The sequence below is a fragment of the Mauremys mutica genome, chromosome 8 (assembly GCF_020497125.1).
Source record: "Mauremys mutica isolate MM-2020 ecotype Southern chromosome 8, ASM2049712v1, whole genome shotgun sequence".
Classification (NCBI taxonomy): Eukaryota; Metazoa; Chordata; order Testudines; family Geoemydidae; genus Mauremys; species Mauremys mutica.
The window spans coordinates 14755926-14774867 of record NC_059079.1 but is presented as its reverse complement, the minus strand read 5'-3'; the positions used below and the strand labels follow the sequence as shown (position 1 = coordinate 14774867).

Below are 18942 nucleotides of genomic sequence, written 5' to 3'. Positions count from 1 at the left end.
GTGGCTACTGCCGAGGCTTATTAGGCAGAAGCAGAAAAGAAAATCTCTTTCTTAACAAGCTTGCTTATTCTATTTTCCTATCCCTATGGCCTCAATCCTTCCTCTTAAGTATAGATAGCAAGTATATAGAACTTCCACCAATTTTGCAGGGCTGGTTTTAAGAAAGCATCTCCTGTAAATTAAGCAAACTTTGATATAATCATTGGAATACCCTGTTGCCATTTTTAGTAATTCTTCAGAGTACAACCATAATTGGAAAGGCAGTACTGGGATGTATTTTAAGTCTAATGGGGACACCACATTGCTTGGTGATAACAGATCCAGAAACATTCGGGGGATAGTAGAGTTTTAGTGCAGATCCTTGTAGTGTTATATTGCCCCTTGCCTTGCATCTCCTTTGTTCTATACAGCAGCCATTAGAAAAACAAGCATCCTGAATTCATTAAAATTTCTGCAAGTGATTAAGATAGTTTTCAGCCCTCCCACTCCCATTTAGGTAAAGAATAATCAAATTACCTATCTCTCAAACTTTTATATCTTCTTTTTTTTTTTTGATCTGTGAGATAATCTCCTTGATACCTAGAAGCCCCTGACTAAAAATTGCAGTAAAATCACCAAAACAAAAAATAGCAAGTGACTATGATGAATAGATGAAAAAATGCCTGTTTGTAGAGCTTTACTCAAGTCAGTGCTGCAAGTGATCATCTTGTCCATCTGTCAGACACAGAATCGAAACTGGGAGTGTCATAGCACCCACAGGTGATCCATCTAGCTTATTATCCTCCCTCTTTTATTAATGGTGATTCAGAGAGATATGAAGGACCACATCTAGAAGAATCTCCTGTCCTCTTAATGAGTATGTGTGCTTCTCTTTACCTGGGGAAACTGTTCAATGAAACGGAAGCAAATGTTCCCTATAGATATTTGTCTCAAGTTTTCTGTGTTATCTGTCATTGCAATATCTAGACTTGGTAAGAAAGGCTTCAGCTTTGGGATTGAACTGTTCTCTCCTTCCTTATAAAACATGGAATTTGCTTTGATTTACTCTGAGAGGATCAGCTTGGGTTGCCTTGTATTATGTTTCCCAGAAGCCTTCACACAAACACAAGTCAATATATGTGTCTAACCCTTACCCTATTATTGTAGAGCTTTCTGGGAGGTAGGGTAGGGTGGGAGACATACAGACATCTTAAAAATAATCCAAAAATGCCTGTCAGTTTACATCTCTGGAAAGATGCAGGAAAATTTAGTTACTTTGCTCATTTTACCAAGTGTTGCTGAATAAAACAGAAATACCCATGCTGCTTCAATAAAAGAACTAGTGACTAGGTTTCCACATGGTGTACAAGTTGCCGGGCCCGCTTCCTTGATGCTGTTCCATTGTGGCAGTTACTGTTCTAGAACACTTCTTTCCTGATCCCAAATGCTTTCCAGCTCTTATTCAACCAGTGAAGGAGCTGAAAGAACCCTGCCATAAACCTGTAATGCTCTCTCTCTCTAGCTGGAATTTCCCAATTGATACTCAGCCCAGAGAGTGATGTCATAATGCCTATAGAACAGGAGCAAAGTTCACGCAGAACAGCGATCTGCTTCAACAGGGCATGTAAATCTTTACTGTAACCTGTTTTACTAGCACATGACTACGTGAATCTTTAGAAGATGCATATTCTAGAAGATTGGAGGTTGTATAATTGGATCTTTGCCTGGCAAAACAGCGTCTTTGTGCAATGTCATTTACATCACTAGGTTTAATGGAGTGGGAGCAGGCCAGATTAATATCTTCATCTCTTGGATTTCTCAAGGAGCATTTACGCCCTGTGTTGGGAGTGTAATCATGAAGGAGCAGTGATCTCTTATGGTTTATGGTTGTGTTGGATACTGTTGACTGTCTTGTTTACCATACCATATGTACTTACCCCAGGTATGTCATACGAGACTTAAAGACAGACAATTTAAAAATCCCACTTCTCCCTGAAATTTTTACCCACTACGGGTACATGCAAAACTTAAAATGACATTCTATCAAAGATACGATAAAAGTTTGTCTCTTGCTTATGAATAATCAGTTTCCTCTGTTTGTGTGAATCTTCCACACAGCCATAGGGGAGATAAAACACTTTTTTAAACTGACAAATGTAATTGTAAATCCACAAAATTGATGGGGTGGTTGGGAGGGGCATCACAAGCTTGGCTAGTACCTGAACTGCCTTTACTTCTCTTTCTAAAATCGACTAGTTGAATTGATGGTGTCCCTTAAACTGCTTTTAAAATGCTCTGAGATCAGCTGATAAAAGTGCATTTACTCCTTTTCCTTGAGAAATGTATATGTAAGTTTCCCACCTGAATAAATTGATTGAGTTCTGATGGAAAGAGAATACTGTGCTAGACAAGGATTAAAACTGCTTTTATAGGTAATTAATATAATATAATGATGAACCCCATCCAGCTTTTCTTATGAGCAGGTTAGAAAAAAATATAAAATGTTAATAACTTCATAAATTGGAGAAAACAAGAATTATGATCAAGGCTTTGACATGTTTCTCTTCTAGTTTATATTTGATAGGCCATATAACAGGACACTGGAGGCTGAGGCTGACAAAGTTGGACTTCAGTTTGCTGCAAAGGTAACTAAAATTGGTTCTTACTAGCCAAATAGTTCTTCTGTTTAATTTATTATTGGAATAAGTTATTTACAAATGACAATTCATGGACAGGTAAACTTTAATTTCGCAATCTAGGAATACCCCAAATTTTAGTCAAATAGGTGTTTAATGACGTTAAGGGAAAACATAATAGTTTACTGGTCAATGGGGAAACAAAAGGGCATTTTTGCTAAAAGTATAACAGTGGAGTTCATAAAACTGGGTGTTACTAACTTATTCTTAAACAAGTGAAAGCTAAGAAGTTCCCTATCATAGGTAATATACATGGAAATATATCTGGCAACATAGATTACAAACTCTGTCTCTTGGCTTTGAATATATTTCACTTAGCTTCTGTCTGTTATTGAAGATTGTTTTACTAATCCCGGGGTAGGCAACCTGTGGCACACGTGCTGAAGGCGGCACGCGAGCTGATTTTCTGTGGCACTCACACTGCCCGGTTCCTGGGCACTGGTCCAGGGGGCTCTTTATTTTAATTTAATTTTAAATGAAGCTGCTTAAACATTTTAAAAACCTTATTTACTTTACATACAACAATAGTTTAGTTATATATTCTAGACTTATAGAAAGAGACCTTCTAAAAAGGTTAAAATGTATTACTGACACGCGAAACCTTAAATTAGAGTGAATAAATGAAGATTCGGCACACCACTTCTGAAAGGTTGCCAACCCCTGTACTAATCTGTAGTGCACTTGAGTTTCAGTATATCATTATCAGAGTAGATACTATAAATAAGCAAGAGTGGTTTTAAATTTTTCTGTATTGTGATTGATTGTTTTCACTAGAGATATGATAGCTAGTAATTATGGTGTATATAATACATTATAACTTAAAATTCAGATCAGTTTTTTTTAATTTGGTTTCAAGATTTAAAATAAGCATAGTCATGTTGTTTCAATGGTACCAGTTTATTTATAAATCACTTTTAATATCAGCTGCTTCATACGTGCAAGAGATGGGTTTCATACTTCTATGTGGAATTTAAATGATGTGGCTCCTTTTTAACATGAGGTTTTAATGCTCTTTGTAAAGTACTCGTAGTTTATTTCATAATTTCTCTACCAATTCACCCTTTTATCCTTGGAAGGATTTAGTTAATAAATTAAACAAATTAAGCAAGACCTTTCAGCTTTACCTATCCAATTACAGTGTTTTTGAAGCTAAGTTGGATAACTATGTGAACAGCACCATCTAGTGCTAATACATCATAGTAAGAGAATTCTGCTTTTTGCAGTTTGGCCTTTTTGAATCTTCTATCATTCTGAGTTTCTTATTTCCTGTGGTTGAAATTGCACTTTTATTTGTGGTTTTAATAGGTTACCGGTGAGGACATATGTCTCGGAAATATATTTAGGGAAAATGTAATTGATATCTAGCTCTTTGGGGCAAAGACCCCATTGCTTTGAAGCATGTAGTGGGTATACCAGAAACGAACACCAAATAATGACACACACCCTCTTAATCCTTCTGCTGCCATAGGAACATCTCCTTTTAACACTAACCTTAGAAGACTTAGTACACACATCCACGCACTTCTAATATCACACGTGATTATGGTTTCCAGAGAATAATTCCTTAATTAAATAGCTTGTTACCTTGTACTTCGACTCTCTCACCTGTGTTCTGACCACTAATATACCTTGAACAAAAATACTAATATTCCAGATCTTTGAGCAGTTCATTGCAAACGTTTATTTAAAAAAAACATACAAAAACAAAGATACATAGCTGTTCCGTTTTTCACATGAATGCATAGCAGGAAGATGCAAGTATATAGAGTCTGTGGTGTAGGACTTTGGTCTTGTATAACTGACATTTACTGTTCAATATCTCAAACACTCCATATCCATATGGGGAGATGAGGTTCCTAATTTTCCACCTGTATATATTACTAGTTTTTACTTATGGCAGGTTACAAGAGATCATATGTTCACAGGATTTCAGCATAGTGATTTACTGAAAAAACATAGATTTTTTTAGATAATACAGAGAAATATACTAACTATGTCAATCTTTACATTTAGACACTTGGAAATATTTATAGTATGGATGAGCCCCAAATTTGCTAGGTGCTGTATAAACACATAGGAAAAAATGGTGCCTGTTCCAAAGGCCTTACAATCTCAAAGACAAAAGAGGCAGAAGTGAATGGGGGTGGGGGAAGTGGTGCAGGGTTAGTTTCATACATACGTACATATAAGCAGGGTGGAGAAAATCAAACAAATACTGTTGTAAAATATGAGACCCAAACAAAACAGGTCTTATTGTCATGAGTTTTGAGTGACTTTTACAACTAACTCATGGCTTCCATACTCACGAGAAATATGGTCATCCCAAATTCATGCTAATACCCCTATACTGAATCCCACACACGGTCACATACTGTACTATCTGGGTCTGCTGGCTGCACAGTCATGTTTGTTTACTTTCCTACAGCCACCTATAAATCACCAATAATATAAACAGGCTTCATGACCGTAGCGTTCTATCCTCACTTAATAAACCTTGTCTGACTCACTCTCCCCTGGTACCTCTGCCCTCATAGCTCATATTTTGACTAGAGCACTTTTTTGGCATTATATTTATGCTGCCCAATGGTTGGTGGTGGTCCTCTAAAAACTGTTCAGTGCTCAGTGTTTCCCTGAAGTAGAGAACAGCATGGGAATGGGGAGAGGCAGGAATAGCTGAAACTATCCCCTTCCCATTTGCCATCTAGCATTTCAACAACACCTTCACAAGCACCACCCACCCAAAAAAACCTCACCTGCTGTCGCCCTTCACAAGACATATTCTTGCCATGACCTCAATCCACTATCCTTTGGCTGCTTTGAAGGTTCTGGGTGGAGAAAGTGAGACACTCGCCCCCCGAAGTAAATAAGATTGCCAAAGTACCTGCAGTATTACTATAGGAAATACCTTAAATACTGAATTTTCCTACAAATATTTAGCTAGGTAAGACAATTGTCACTTTTGTTTGATGGCCATTGCTCCATACACTGTATTCAGATATGATTTTCTAGTAACTATCTATATTTACACTCCAAGACACTTTAACAAACTGGTAGTATAATATGGGTATGCCCCAAATTAGCTAAGTGTTAAGACCTATGACTGCACATAAACTTAAGGTTTTTCTTCAGGCTTTTTATAGTGATTGGAGTTCCTAGGCATTGTGATATCACAATATAAATATACACTTCCTTGCTGCAACTTTTTGTGGAGTGTATTTTGGTAACTCTGTTTCCATCCCTTCTGCAGTGCAGCTGTTTACCACAGTTTGTTCATTATTGTCATACTGCTATGTAAAGTATTCCCAAGGTCAGGTGCTTAAACCAGATGGCATTCCTTTCACTAACACAATTGTTATCCACCTTACACATGTGCACACATGCTGCCTGTTTCATTTACAGTGCCGTTTCACTTCTTTTACTTCTGTTTCTCATAAAGTAATTACAGAAACAAAAAAATGATTCCCAAGTTTACAGGAAAAATAATCCCTTCATTTTCCATAGTACATGGCATGCATCTTTTTCTAAAGCATGAAAATTTACTCTGCTGCCACTTGTGCTGTTTGCTGTATTTCAGAGTACATGACAAATTATGCCACTGATACAGCAATAGCACTGCTTATTGAGGCATTTTAAATTGGTCTAATCATAATGTGAGGCAAACTTCAGCCCTTATCAACAATTCAGGCTGGCATCTAGATTGCTGTGAAAGATGTGGCTGTTGGGTTTTTTTACTTCTTTGGTTGGTGAATCTTATCCTTCTGCACCTCATGAGTGACATACCTTTTGGATGCTGTTTTTCTGGGGTGGGGAATAAAAAAATGAATTAGCATGGTCACGTTTGATATGGCAGGTTACCTGTACTTCAAAGTCATTTATATTGTCACGAGCACTAGAACTAGCATAGCAGAAGGCCCTCTGTGTAGAAGGCCAAAAAATTGGGTATTACACCTTCCTTTCATTCTCCTGCAGAAATTCTCCCCAATCTCTGAAACTTTCTCTAAAGGGCTTTCTGGTAGTTGCTGTTTTCACAAATATTGAGGGGAAAAAAGTGACCACCTCTCTGTAGATTTGTGTAAATCTGTGAGGGTGATTAAGTTGTTCTTCTGAGGTATTATGAGTGCAGACCTGTTTATGGGGGGAGGGATAGCTGGGGGAGGGATAGCTCAGTGGTTTGAGCATTGGCCTGTTAAACCCAGGGTTGTGAGTTCAATCCTTGAGGGGGCCACTTAGGGATCTGGGGCAAAAAAATTGGTCCTGCTAGTGAAGTTAGGGGCTGGACTCAATGACCTTTCAGGGTCCCTTCCAGTTCTAGGAGATTGGTATATCTCCAATTATTACCTTTTGTTACCTTTATGGTAAATTAAAACAAAGTGAAATATAGAATAACTACTTTTTCTGATTAACCATTTCTGTGCCTGGCTCCGCTCTCACTAACTCTGTGTAATTTAGGAGTAATTCTGTCAGTCAATGAGTTACACAGGTGTGAATAAAGTGCAGGGCCCAGTGTGTCCTTGAAGTGCACCAGTCTTCAGTCCTGAAAGACTTATCTCATCTTTTCTGTTACTGTTTTTTTTTCTTCTGTAGTTAATATCAGGGTTGAATCTGGCTCGCTGACTAACATTCCCACCTGTCCATTTTCTGGCTCTAGTGAAGTAGTTTAAGGGAAAAAAAATAAAGTTTTAATATTTGTCCTAGTCCATGTACCATAGTTGTACCATAGAATCTTGAATACTATGTGCAGTTCTTGTGACCCTATCTCAAAAAAGATATACCAAAGTAGAAATGGAAAAGGCAACAGAGAAAGGCAACAAAAATGAATAGGCATACAAAATAACTTCTATAGGAGGAGAGATTAAAAAGACTGAGACTGTTCAGCCTGGAAAAGAGATGACTGAGAGAGGTCAATAAAATCTTGACTGGTTTGGATAAAGTGAATAAGGAAGTGTTATGTACTCATTCACATAACATGAACCAGGGGTCACCCAATAAAATTAATAGGCAGCAGGTTTAAAACAAACAAAAGGAAGTATTTCTTCACACAACATAGTCAACCTGTGGAAACTCATTGCCAGGGGATGGTGTGAAGGCCAAAACTATAATAGGATTCAAAAAAAGAACTGGATAAGTTCATGGAGGATAGGTCCATCAATGGCTATTAGCCAAGATGGTCATGGATGCAACCCTATCCTCTGAGTGTTCCTAGCCTCTGTTTGCCAAAAGCTGGGAGTGAACCACAGGGGATGGATCACTTGATGATTACCTGTTCTGTTTGTTCCCTCTGAAGCATCTGCATTTGCCACTGTTGGAAGACAGGATACTGAGCTAGATGGACAATTGGTGTGACCAAATATGGCCATTCTTATGTTTATGTTCTTATGTTCATGTGAAGGATGCAGTCAAAGGAGCTTTGGAGAATTCTAATTTAAAATGTGTTTCTGAGAATTACAGTACAGTGATAGTTCCTTTTTACTTTTAGGCTTGTGTGGATGTAAGAGCAAGCTCTGTGTTTTGGCAGCAGATGGAATTAGCAGAGACCATTCAAGGGCAGCGTAAATTACCAGAATGGCTCTCCACACACCCTTCTCATGAAAACAGAGCTGAACACTTGGACCGGCTTATACCAGAGGTGAGCAGAGAATGTTGAGAGAAGTGTCTTTTTTTCTGCGTGCCCCCCCCCCCAAAGGTTGTTAGAACCATACTTTAGTGTTGATTTATGAGCTAATTTCATAGCATCGCATTTATCTTGCCCTTTTTCCTTGCAGAAACATTCCATTATAAAATACTAACCTGTTCAGGACTTCCATTAGGTGAAGAAAAATTAAAGCAGCATAGGTAAAGTGTAATTACTCTGTAGGCTTCTCAGCTATCTTTAGATGAAATGTACATTATGATTAAGATTTAAGATTTTTGTTTTGTTAATGGCTTCCCCTTTAATAAATACAGGCCTGGTAAAGTAACTTAGGTCTTCTGTGACATCTTGTACCTGTGCTGGAAACCAGAGGTCAGGTTGGGACACTAAGGCTTTGTCTGCACTACAGACCTTACGGGGCACAGCTGTATTACTGCAGCTGCGCTGCTGTATGGTCTCCTGTGCAGCCCCTCTATTCCAACAGGAGAGAGCTCTCCTGCCAGCATCATTAAACCACCTCTAACCAGCGCAGTAGCTATATCGGTGGGAGAGTGTCTCCTGCCAGCATAGTGCTGTTCACAGTGGCGCTTTTGTTAGTGAAACTTTGTCACCCTGACTGATAAAAGTTTTACCGACAAAAGTGCTAGTGTAGACAAAATCTGAGTTCTCATTTCCACTTCTGTTAACCTAGGTCTTGGGGCTTGTAGTTATCACACAGAGTAGGTCGTGCTTCCCCATTTTCTCTCACTGAAATGGGCATGAACAGCTTTACCTAAGAGTGATGTCAGTTCCCCAGTAAAAGGTTTCTTAATATCCATAGTAATCATAGGCCTCTGTAGATTTTGCAGCTTGCTTTTGTTTTCAGTTCTCTTTAGCTGTTCCATCACATTAGACAGCCAGTTCAACCCCACTTTAAGGAAATGGAGCTAATTCTCACAATTGCCCATCCATCTGGAGTCTGCTTTTTGTTCTTTCTTTCAAATGTCCTCTTCTAGGAATGCCAAGTTGGTAACTGCTTGTGGAGCCTCTTAATTTGCTCAATTACCCACCACTGGTGGCTGAACCAGAAAGCCCCCATTACCCAGGTGTTAGCATTTTGTGTGTGAAAACAGTTCTGTTCTGAGTAATCTAGCCTTGTGTTCCATTATCAAACAGGGTCCTCTTTCTCCAGAAATGTAATATAATTACATAGGCCATTTTTTAAAGATAAGTAAAGGCTTTCTCTGTCTGCTGTTACCCTTTGCAGCAGCAAATCACAACTCCTCTTTTTCCAACAATGAGCTGCTTTTTGAAACTTACTACTTCATCCCAAAACAAGTGGTTGCTGCATATTTTGTACAACTAGCCAACTATCACTTGCAATCTTTTCCTGCTGCAAAGTTCAGACTGTTGGGGATTTATTAGCATGGGGATCATAAGAATACTCCGTTTCCATAGAACTTTCAGAAAGAGAAGACTTTCATTCAATTGGAAAAAGTACAATTAGTGTGCTAAATGATGGCATAAGCCAAAATAATGGTTGTGGGTGGGAGACTGAAGGATATCTAGACAGCTTCTTTAAAAAATAACCTACCCTAGAAATGTCCTGCTTCACCAGAATAACTCAGTGTTCTTTATTTAAGTTGTGAGCTGATTTTAATAGGAATGTTATAAAATCCTATCACAGTGGCTGAAGTGGAAAATGAAAATGTGAACAGTGTTCTTGGAGCCCTCGTTATAGATAGATCAGTACCAAAGGAATAGAGACCGTGATTTTTTTTTTTTTATACAAGTACCAGCTGGCTTGCAGGGCAGTAGTGAATTATTGCTTGGTCTGGTGCATGACATAAAATCTAAGAGCAAAAAAAGTTTTCTTATGCCATGGAAAGCGTTGGCATTTATTGTGTTATCACTGCTTGATCTCTTGATTACCAGGTGGAGTAACCCTTCCTTCTTTCCCCAGCCCCTGAAAAGAGCAGCCATCAGGCAGGTTGGGTGGGGGAGGTCTTGAAGTCATCTTCCCCCAGTGATATTTGAGGAAGAGGAACACAATTTGCATTCCACCTCAAACACGCTTGGAGTGGGATGGGGAAGCAGGAGTAAGGGCTTTGTGCCCTCAAGAAGAATTCAGTGGATAAGTGGAACTGATGCTCAACAGCTAGAAAGAATTATAGGCAGAGGTAATAATTGGTTCTGTTTGACCTGGTGCCTGTCTCTCCCCAATCTAGAGGACACTGTGAGGAGCTAGAAGAAAAATGGGAATGTTGCTTTCAGTGCTAGTCTATTAAAGCCAGGTTTTATTTACCAGCAACAGCTTCTTGTTGCAGCATTGCCGCACTACAGGTATCCATATGATATGCTCAGTATTGTTCATACACCAAGCAATGGAAAACAAGATACACTACTGGGAAACTGTGTGAGTAAATCTCTTGGAAGATTTATTTGTTATGGTATCATGAAGCTAAAGAGAAAATATACTATCAGTTATACTGGCAGTAGGCAAAATTCAAAATGGGGATGGTAAACTCTCTATCTGTATCCATTTTTGATAGTACCTCAGCTGAAGTGACCCTGCCAATCATTCCCTACTACTCAACCATTCAGAGTAGAATTTTTTTTCCAGACAACCAAATGGCAGTGAAAGAAAACAGTTAATTTTAAAGGACACTTCAATAATGTTACTGTGTTTCTTAGCATACTTTCTGAGCAAGACCACAATAAATTGCTCTGCATTCTCATCGCACCATAGGAAAGGTTTTTCTGACACTTTCTGATAATGACATTGCATTTTACAATGATGTGACCCAAAGCTATCTCAGGGAATGAAATGTCTATAGTGCCAGAAATCTGGAATTGATCATTCTTAGTCTAGAATTGTTTACTCTATCTTTTAAGGCCAAAAAACCTACATTGTTTGCTATTAACTTGAATGATTTTTTTACTCTCTAAGATAGTAAGACAACTATTAGTGCAAACCAGCTGCATACAGACTGACCAAAGGAGCCATTGGAAATGTGTTTTTTTTTGTTTTTGTTTTAAATCTGTAAATAATTTCATGGTAAAAGTTGTTTTATATACTTAGGATACTTACAGTATATAGCCTAATGATTAACATAAATTATTATAGTAACTAGAATGCTTGTATGGAAAATTGGAGAACAGATACATGCATCAACCTTCCGACATTTAATAGTATAACCATTTCAGAATACTTTCATATGATGACACTGTACAGCATTTTGAATATGTACATCATAACTTGTCTTTGAGCAAGATTGGGATCTGGGTATTATAGCTGCTTATATTATTATGAGGGTAGTTGAGAGAAATAGAGAACTAGTATTGTAAGCCAACATGAAAATTGCATCTGAAATGTAGAACTCCAAATACAAATATTCAAAACCTATAACAGGTATTTTATTTATGATTAGCTTTAAATTTCCAACTAATAAAATTGGAAGCTTGATTCTGCAACACAAACTCTGCAGTAGTCTATATTTTGGTGACCAACTTGTCTAATATCCATTATCTTTGTCCTCTTTTTGAGCTGCCATGCTGCCCACAGTCCTTGGATATAGAACAGTCTCTTTGAGGGATATATAATTCTGTGCAAGTTCCTTTTTTTCCCTTTTTTTCTTTTTCCCCCATTGTCTTTTCTCAATCTTGTGAGTTTAGTAAAATCAGAATTGGAATGCAAAGTGACTCATGCTTATGAATTTTGTAATTATTTAGGATTCTCATCTACAGCAAGCAGATTATTTGAACATAAAGGTAAACCTGAAGTACAAGAAAATATGTACAAGCCCTGTGTATATACTATACAAGCACTATTCATTTTCCAGAATTTCATTTTGTCTGTGACATAAGTAAAGGCAGATATTTTACTAGCTAGTATAATTGAATTGGCTTCTACATTTTATGACGTTAACAAGCTTGACAGTAACATTTTCTAAACTAGAGTGAGAGAGAATACTTAGTCCTGACACACACACACTGATGTCTACTTCAGGCCCAGAACAAATAGGCTGTTACAAGAGTGCTATTTTGGAGAAATGATAGTTTTAGAAAACATGAGAGAAAAAAGGTTATTTTCTTTCACCCGCCTCCCCTGGAATGTCATCGTATCCAATCGCTGGTGAAAACTTTTCAATCTATGATGAAAATGCTAAAGCAACTTGGATGCATCTTTTCCTGTAGCTTTCCTTTTAAAGGTGGTTGTGACAGTCATGGAGCTGCTATGTAATAACCTAAGTATACAGATATGTAACATAGTTGTTGATAGAGACTGTATTACACTGGGGTAATGGAATGTTTATTATATGCTTAGAATGCTTTTATTCCAGGAGGACTGTTGCCAAGAAGAGAGTGACCCCAGAAAAGGACACCACCACCCACCCACCCTGCTCTCCGTGTACACTTACTTGAAAAACAATCCGGTTTTGTGGATCTTACATTCTGCCTCCTAGTTATATGCCTTGTTTTGCCACGGCTGTGAAATAGGGGGTATGTCTACACAGTCCACAGAAGCAAGTGTCCCAGCTTGGTTAACAGACTCTGGCCAGCGGGGCTCATGCTAGTGCTGTAAAAATAACAGTTGGCAGCATAGACGTTGCAGCTTGGGCTCTCAACACGTCCCCCTTCAGAGGCCAAGCTTCAGCCCAAGCTGCAACTTCCAAGTGCTCTCTGCACAGCTATTTGAGCACTAGGGGCAGCCTGGCTAGCCTGAAACTGTTGACCCAGGCTGGGAGGCTCGCTTACAGAGGTTATATAAACATAACCTAACAGATCAAAGGGCTGTAATCAGTTAAAATGAGATCTGGTCTTGAGGGGGTGATCAAAAGGACTAAACAGCTCTTAAAGAACTCTCTCCCTGAGGCTGAGGGAGAGAATGGTTTGAGCTGAGGGAATGAACTAACCCCAGAGGTCTTGGTGGGCTGTAAGAGAATTATACCTACCAGGATTCCCAGGTGGAAGATGGTTACATACCTAGTCAGCTAGATATGTGTACAGTCTGATTGTTTTAAGAATTGGTTTTCTCTGAAATGCATTTGTTCTAATAAATAATAATTTCCATTAAAAGGACTGTCAGATCACTGTGTACCACTATCATTTTCAGTACGTTAGTCAGGCCTTCTGAGGCAGTCACGGTTGATGCGGCGGGGACTGCAATCCAAAGGAAGATCCTAAAGTGGGAGAATGGTGTGATTCCATCCCAAGCAAGGTGATGGCCAGAGACCTGAGGGGAGGTGTATTCAGAGAGGCCAGGCATAGGGGTGTCAGGTTCAGTAAGCCCAGGAATGTGACAGTGGTGAAGTGTGTGTGTGTATATATATATATATATATATTACTGAGGGATAAAATCCATCCTCTTTCCCAGGACCTGCATACAGCCAACTGTGCCACAATAAGTTTTGGTGTATGTGAGTGAGAAGTGTGGGTGAGGTACTAAGCAACGGCACAGGCAGGCCTCCACCCCATTGCTGTTTGTAGGTGGCTACAGCTATATTGTAGTAGAAATCTGCTCCGCCTTTGCCATTTACAAGCCAAAGTCTGAAATCTTTTGATAGAAATAATATTACTTGGTGACCGCTCTCTGTGTCAATACACACACACACAGGGTGATCTTCATCATTAACAGTTTCTCTTCTGCAGTGCAGCGCAGTGCTTTTGTCGTAATGGGAGCCTGAAAAAAACAGTAGTAATGTGCCTGCAAACCCCAACCTAATCCAAGTACTCCACTAAAGATTTAACTTGGTGATATTGCCTTGGTTCTGACTGGATTTGTTAGTATATCAGGGCTGGTTATTCAAGGCAAATAGAAATATAAAAATTTAAGTTGTATCTTGAAAAGGGCAACGTAATCCTCTTTTAAATTAATTTAGCAATTTTAAATCTCTGGTTTTCTTGACTATAATGCCTATCTTCCTTGGGTTTACTTATCTAAAATATTAACTTGGTAAGTTGTAAGCATTTAATTGGGAATGTCTATGCACTATCCTTACAACTAAATTAGCTGGATTGGATGGTAGAAGTGGAATTTCTCGAGCAACCCCAAATTATTGGAATTGAAGTTATGATAGTGATATTGAAGGTAGGCATTGGGATGCTTTATCTTCCAGAAAGAGGACATTGTAGGCTTCTTGAACTAGTTGGGAAATGTCATCTTAATGGTTCTGCTGCATTGAGTACATTATTTGCACTTAAAAAAAAATAGCAGGAGCCACCTGAGCTTAGGAAAGAGCATCCACTAAATAGAACTGAATCCTCTGTACCAAGGACAAATACCCACATGCAAAATCATCGCAAAAGTCACTCACTCCCTAAAGTGTGGATGCAGCTCTGTCTTTAACAGGAAGACCCATGCTAAACATAGCCTTTCAACTGTCATAATAGTAGACTTCAGTTTTTTATGGATTATGAATTGGTGTGTTTTAATCAGGCACCTCCAGCTGCTTTGTGTAATAAGAAAGCAGAGGCCTCTGCAGGGTAAGAATATTACTCCAGAGCTATTGCATGTAACTCTTGATGTTGTGAACGCCAATATTTTAGATAAGTGAACCCAAGGAAGGAAGATAAGCATTACATAGTCAAGAAAACCAGAGATTTTAAACTGCTAAATTAATTTAAAAGAGGATTATGTTGCCCTTTTAAGGATACAACTTAAAGATTTATATTTCTACTTGCCTTGAATAATGCTGCTTGACATTAATGCAGTCTTGCAGCAGCTTATGTTCTGTAAGAGAACAAGAGAAAACTCTTAGTCTGTCATTCTAAATAACAGTTTTGAAATTGATTGGTCACTGAAGCAGAGTTGGGTTGATATGTATGATAAAATTTGGGGAATAGTTGGATGCTTAGCTTGCAGAACCACAAATGTTAAACTTATATTTTTATTTAATAAAAAGAAGTTATAACTGAGAGGAATCTCTGCAGCCCAAACTTGTGTTTGTGATGATTCAAACACTGCATTTCAACCAGAAACTATCACATAGCACAGATGAGAAACACTTGTCGTGTCTCTGGAACTTGCTTTTTTCTAAAGGCCAGTTGGAGCTATTAAATTCCATTTGTTTCTAGGCCAGTTCCAGAGATATCAGTTTATTACACTAAAAAGATTTTCGTTAGAAAAACGTGGTTTCATAACCTCTTTGTAAAAGGAGCTATTAAGCTGGACTTTTCTTTCCTTTTAAAAATTGCAGAAGTGATCTGTACATACTACCCCTATTGGAAGGATCTGAATGAACTTCAAATTGAGGCAAATCCTTCCCTCCCTGTAGGTATATAAGGAATCTAAGTCAGCCCTTGCTCGCTATGTTAGCAGCAGGGCAGCATACCTACTGAACTAGGTAGGTGAGGGAGAAGGGCAAGCCACTGTGTCCACATAAATACACTTCATATTGCAAAAGTGAGTGTGGCTATTCTAGTCTGTAGCATACCTAAGCCAAGGGTGAATTATTCCCTTCTTTTTTTTTTTTTTTTTTTTTCTTTTTTAAAGGATCTGCAGTGTGAACTCCACTGCATGGTCGCCCTCTTCTCTCACTCTGGGTCTAAGCCACTGTTTTCTGTAGTTTTCCCCATAACACCACTCCCAATGGCTAGGGCAGGATTTAGCTGTAAGTAACTCAAGGAAACTCTGACAAGAACTCTTCTGAAACATGAGGTTAGGAAGGGAATTGAGACAAATGGAGTAAAACATACAGGGAATGAACTTTCTGATGCAAGGATTAAAAATGCAGCTGGATGGTAATTTGCCCATAAAGTGTGTGTTCTACTTTCTTTCAGTAAGGCTAAAAAGCATTTAACGGCAGATATGAAAGTGGTCATGATAATGATAAGTACTAAATATTAGAGTATATTATGACTTTACATTGTTTTATTAAATTATGAGAGTTTTGTGGATTTCCAATGCTGTATACCGGGGTCGGCAACCTTTCAGAAGTGCTGTGCCGAGTCTTCATTTATTCACTCTAATTTAAGGTTTCGTGTGCCAGTAATACATTTTAATGTTTTTAGAAGGTCTCTTTCTGTAAATCTATAATATATAACCAAACTTTTGTTGTATGTAAAGTAAATAAGGTTTTTAAAATGTTTAAGAAGCTTCATTTAAAATTAAATTAAAATGCAGAGTCCCCCCTGGACCGGTGGCCAGGACCCGAGCAGTCTGAGTACCACTGAAAATCAGCTCATGTGCTGACTTTGGCACGCGTACCATAGGTTGCCTACCTCTGCTGTATACAGTTAACACCATGGCACCATACCTCTTAAAGTAATCCACTCTTCATGGAGTGTCTGAGAAAACATTCTCTGTAAAAACAGTATCTTTTACCATATTAGTGGCTCTTCTGACCCCAGGAGGTCTTGGTTTTCCTCGATAAATTGTCTCATAATATGTGTATAGACCTAATTTTGAAGTCACTAACATATAACTAACAAATACAATTCATACTGGAAAGCTAAGGGACTGACTGTCATGCACCAAACTGCATGCTCCTAAATTGTTTTTACCTACAACGTTGTTTTAGTAAGTTGATTTGATTTCTTCTGCTTGTTTTCATAGGCACTTAAAATAAGAAAGAGCTGCAATTGCCCCTCTCTTCCTGGACCAGACCCTCGCCTCATTTTCAAACTTAACATGCAGCATCTTCTGGAAGCATCTAAGGATAAAGAAGGCCAGAATGCTACTGAGCATGATCTTGCAAAGCCAAAAGTGGATTTTCCTTCTGTTCAAAAGGAGGAAAAGATTCCAATAACTTTTGCAGTTAAAAAGGAACCAACGAGCTGAAGGGAAAAACATTCACCTGAAAAACTTTACAAACAGTTCACTGAACAGATTTTTTTCCCTGCAAAACTTTTGATTCTTTTGGGATGATAAAATGGACAAATCATGTTTGTACCTCCATGGTGCCAAAAATCCATCGAGAGAAACTTGTTTCTCTGTATCACAATGTAGATCAAGCCACCAGTATTCTGTGTTCCCAAACTTGTGATCTCCCACTCAGTGCAATGAGGAACTCTCCCTGCATACAGAGAGCGGTGTATTGGAGTTGAGACTTTTACTCAAGAAGGGATGCTAAACGTAAATCATTTCAGTTGGGGGGCAGAAATCTCTGTACAATCCATTCCCACGAATAGAAAAGAAGCAATAAAATGGCCAGTGGGCTGTACATACATCCACCTAATTGGATGGTTCTCTGCTGGGATTTTTCTAATTAAATATCTTTTAAAGGCACTTTAGAATATGAATTGTTTCAGCATTTCACTTCAAAGTAATCCAGAAGGGTTGTGCAGAATTATATTTAAAAGTGAAGTCAGAAAACATACAAGGGAATCTTTTTTTCTTTTAAAAATATGTAAGAACTGTCACTTGTAGCACTGGGATATTTTGCAAGTGATCTCTTTAAATGGTGTCTCTTTAATAGATCAAGATGCTTCTTCAACAGGCAGATTCACTTCAGAGGCAGTTGGGCTGGACAGATCACCGCTTGAATATTAGTGATTGGTGCTCTATAAATACATTAGGGTTTGACCACCTATGAAACTTCTAAGCTTTTCAGACAATGCATCCTACTTCGAAAGTTTATTTCTCCTTAGGAAATGGCCATCTAATGCTAGTTTACAAGTCTGTCTCTCAAGTCTGTCCCTCTTACAGGGGAGATGATTACTTGGAGTTGCCAGGGGAGGAATGGATGATGAGTGTAGTTCCCAATGCAAGGCCTTGGTTGGAGTTGATCAGGTAAAGAAGGATACGTGAAGGAGATGCCTCCAAAAGGAAGCTTGGGAAGATATGTGAGACCATGCCTCTGCCCCATTGTACAGTGAGCTTCTCAGATTGAATAGAGGGATGTGACCTCTTCCTCATTGGCACACCTACTTGGGCATCCCTAATGCCAAATGTGATTTGAGGAGCCCCTCATCAGGGTTTATATAGGTGGAAGGCAGAAGATCTCTGTTCCTTCAAATCATGTACGTCTGAGGAGCCAATCTTCCTTCGTTTCCTTGCCAGCCTGGGAGTTAAACTAGCAGGCTGTGCAGCCTCATTTGATGAGGTTGGGAAAAGGTCCAGAACCAGATAGAGCCTTGTAATATGAAGCTAAGAATCATCCCCCCACCCAAGAAGCTCCCTGCTACAGATTTATTTTATTCTTTGTCCTCTCATGATGGACTGACCTTTCCTCCATTTAGCTAGGCCTTCCATGAAGCACAGCCAGCACATCATGTTTATTTTCAGCTGGTTGATAGGCTCTTACTTTCCAATTCATGAAAATAAAGTGTGCTAGTCTTACTGGACTAAAAGAATGATACAGTGAACAGAAGAGGAAGAAATCCCTTTCTTTTACTGATTGAAATGCATGATCTAACTATGTATTGTTTTGGGATCCATTTTTTATTAAAGTTCAAGAAGAAAATTACTGATGCTTTCCTATGTGGTAAGAGGGAAAACTGCAGGATTTTATTAGGATGTTTGACAATGCATCACATCATGGTACAGATGGCATTTGAATGATCCCGTTCATTATAAAATGGAGAACTGTGAAATTTTAGAATGTATTACACAAAGCACAATTTCTTTTCCTTTTAATTTAGTTTGAATGCAAACTTTTTTGAAAAGACCATATTCAGCATTGGTTTGTAGGCACAGAGTCTGAAAAAGAGTTTGAA

At 38.5% G+C, this 18942-nt stretch overlaps 1 protein-coding gene across 8 annotated transcripts in view; it reads left to right on the top strand.

The window, feature by feature from the left end:
- Nucleotides 1-18692, top strand: part of OMA1 (OMA1 zinc metallopeptidase) — a 32463-nt gene extending 13771 nt beyond the window's left edge. For 5 of the 8 annotated variants that reach the window (XM_045027944.1, XM_045027948.1, XM_045027943.1 and 2 more), the window contains 3 exons: nt 2550-2624; nt 8152-8301; nt 16841-18692. In XM_045027944.1, the coding sequence (XP_044883879.1) occupies nt 2550-2624; nt 8152-8301; nt 16841-17065 (450 nt within the window). In that variant the 3' untranslated portion in view covers nt 17066-18692. Of the gene's footprint in view, nt 1-2549; nt 2625-8151; nt 8302-8437; nt 8508-12626; nt 13324-16840 lie in introns of those variants that run through there. The other 3 variants (XM_045027949.1, XM_045027946.1, XM_045027947.1) reach the window with 3 other exon arrangements.
- Nucleotides 18693-18942: the final 250 nt, after the last annotated feature.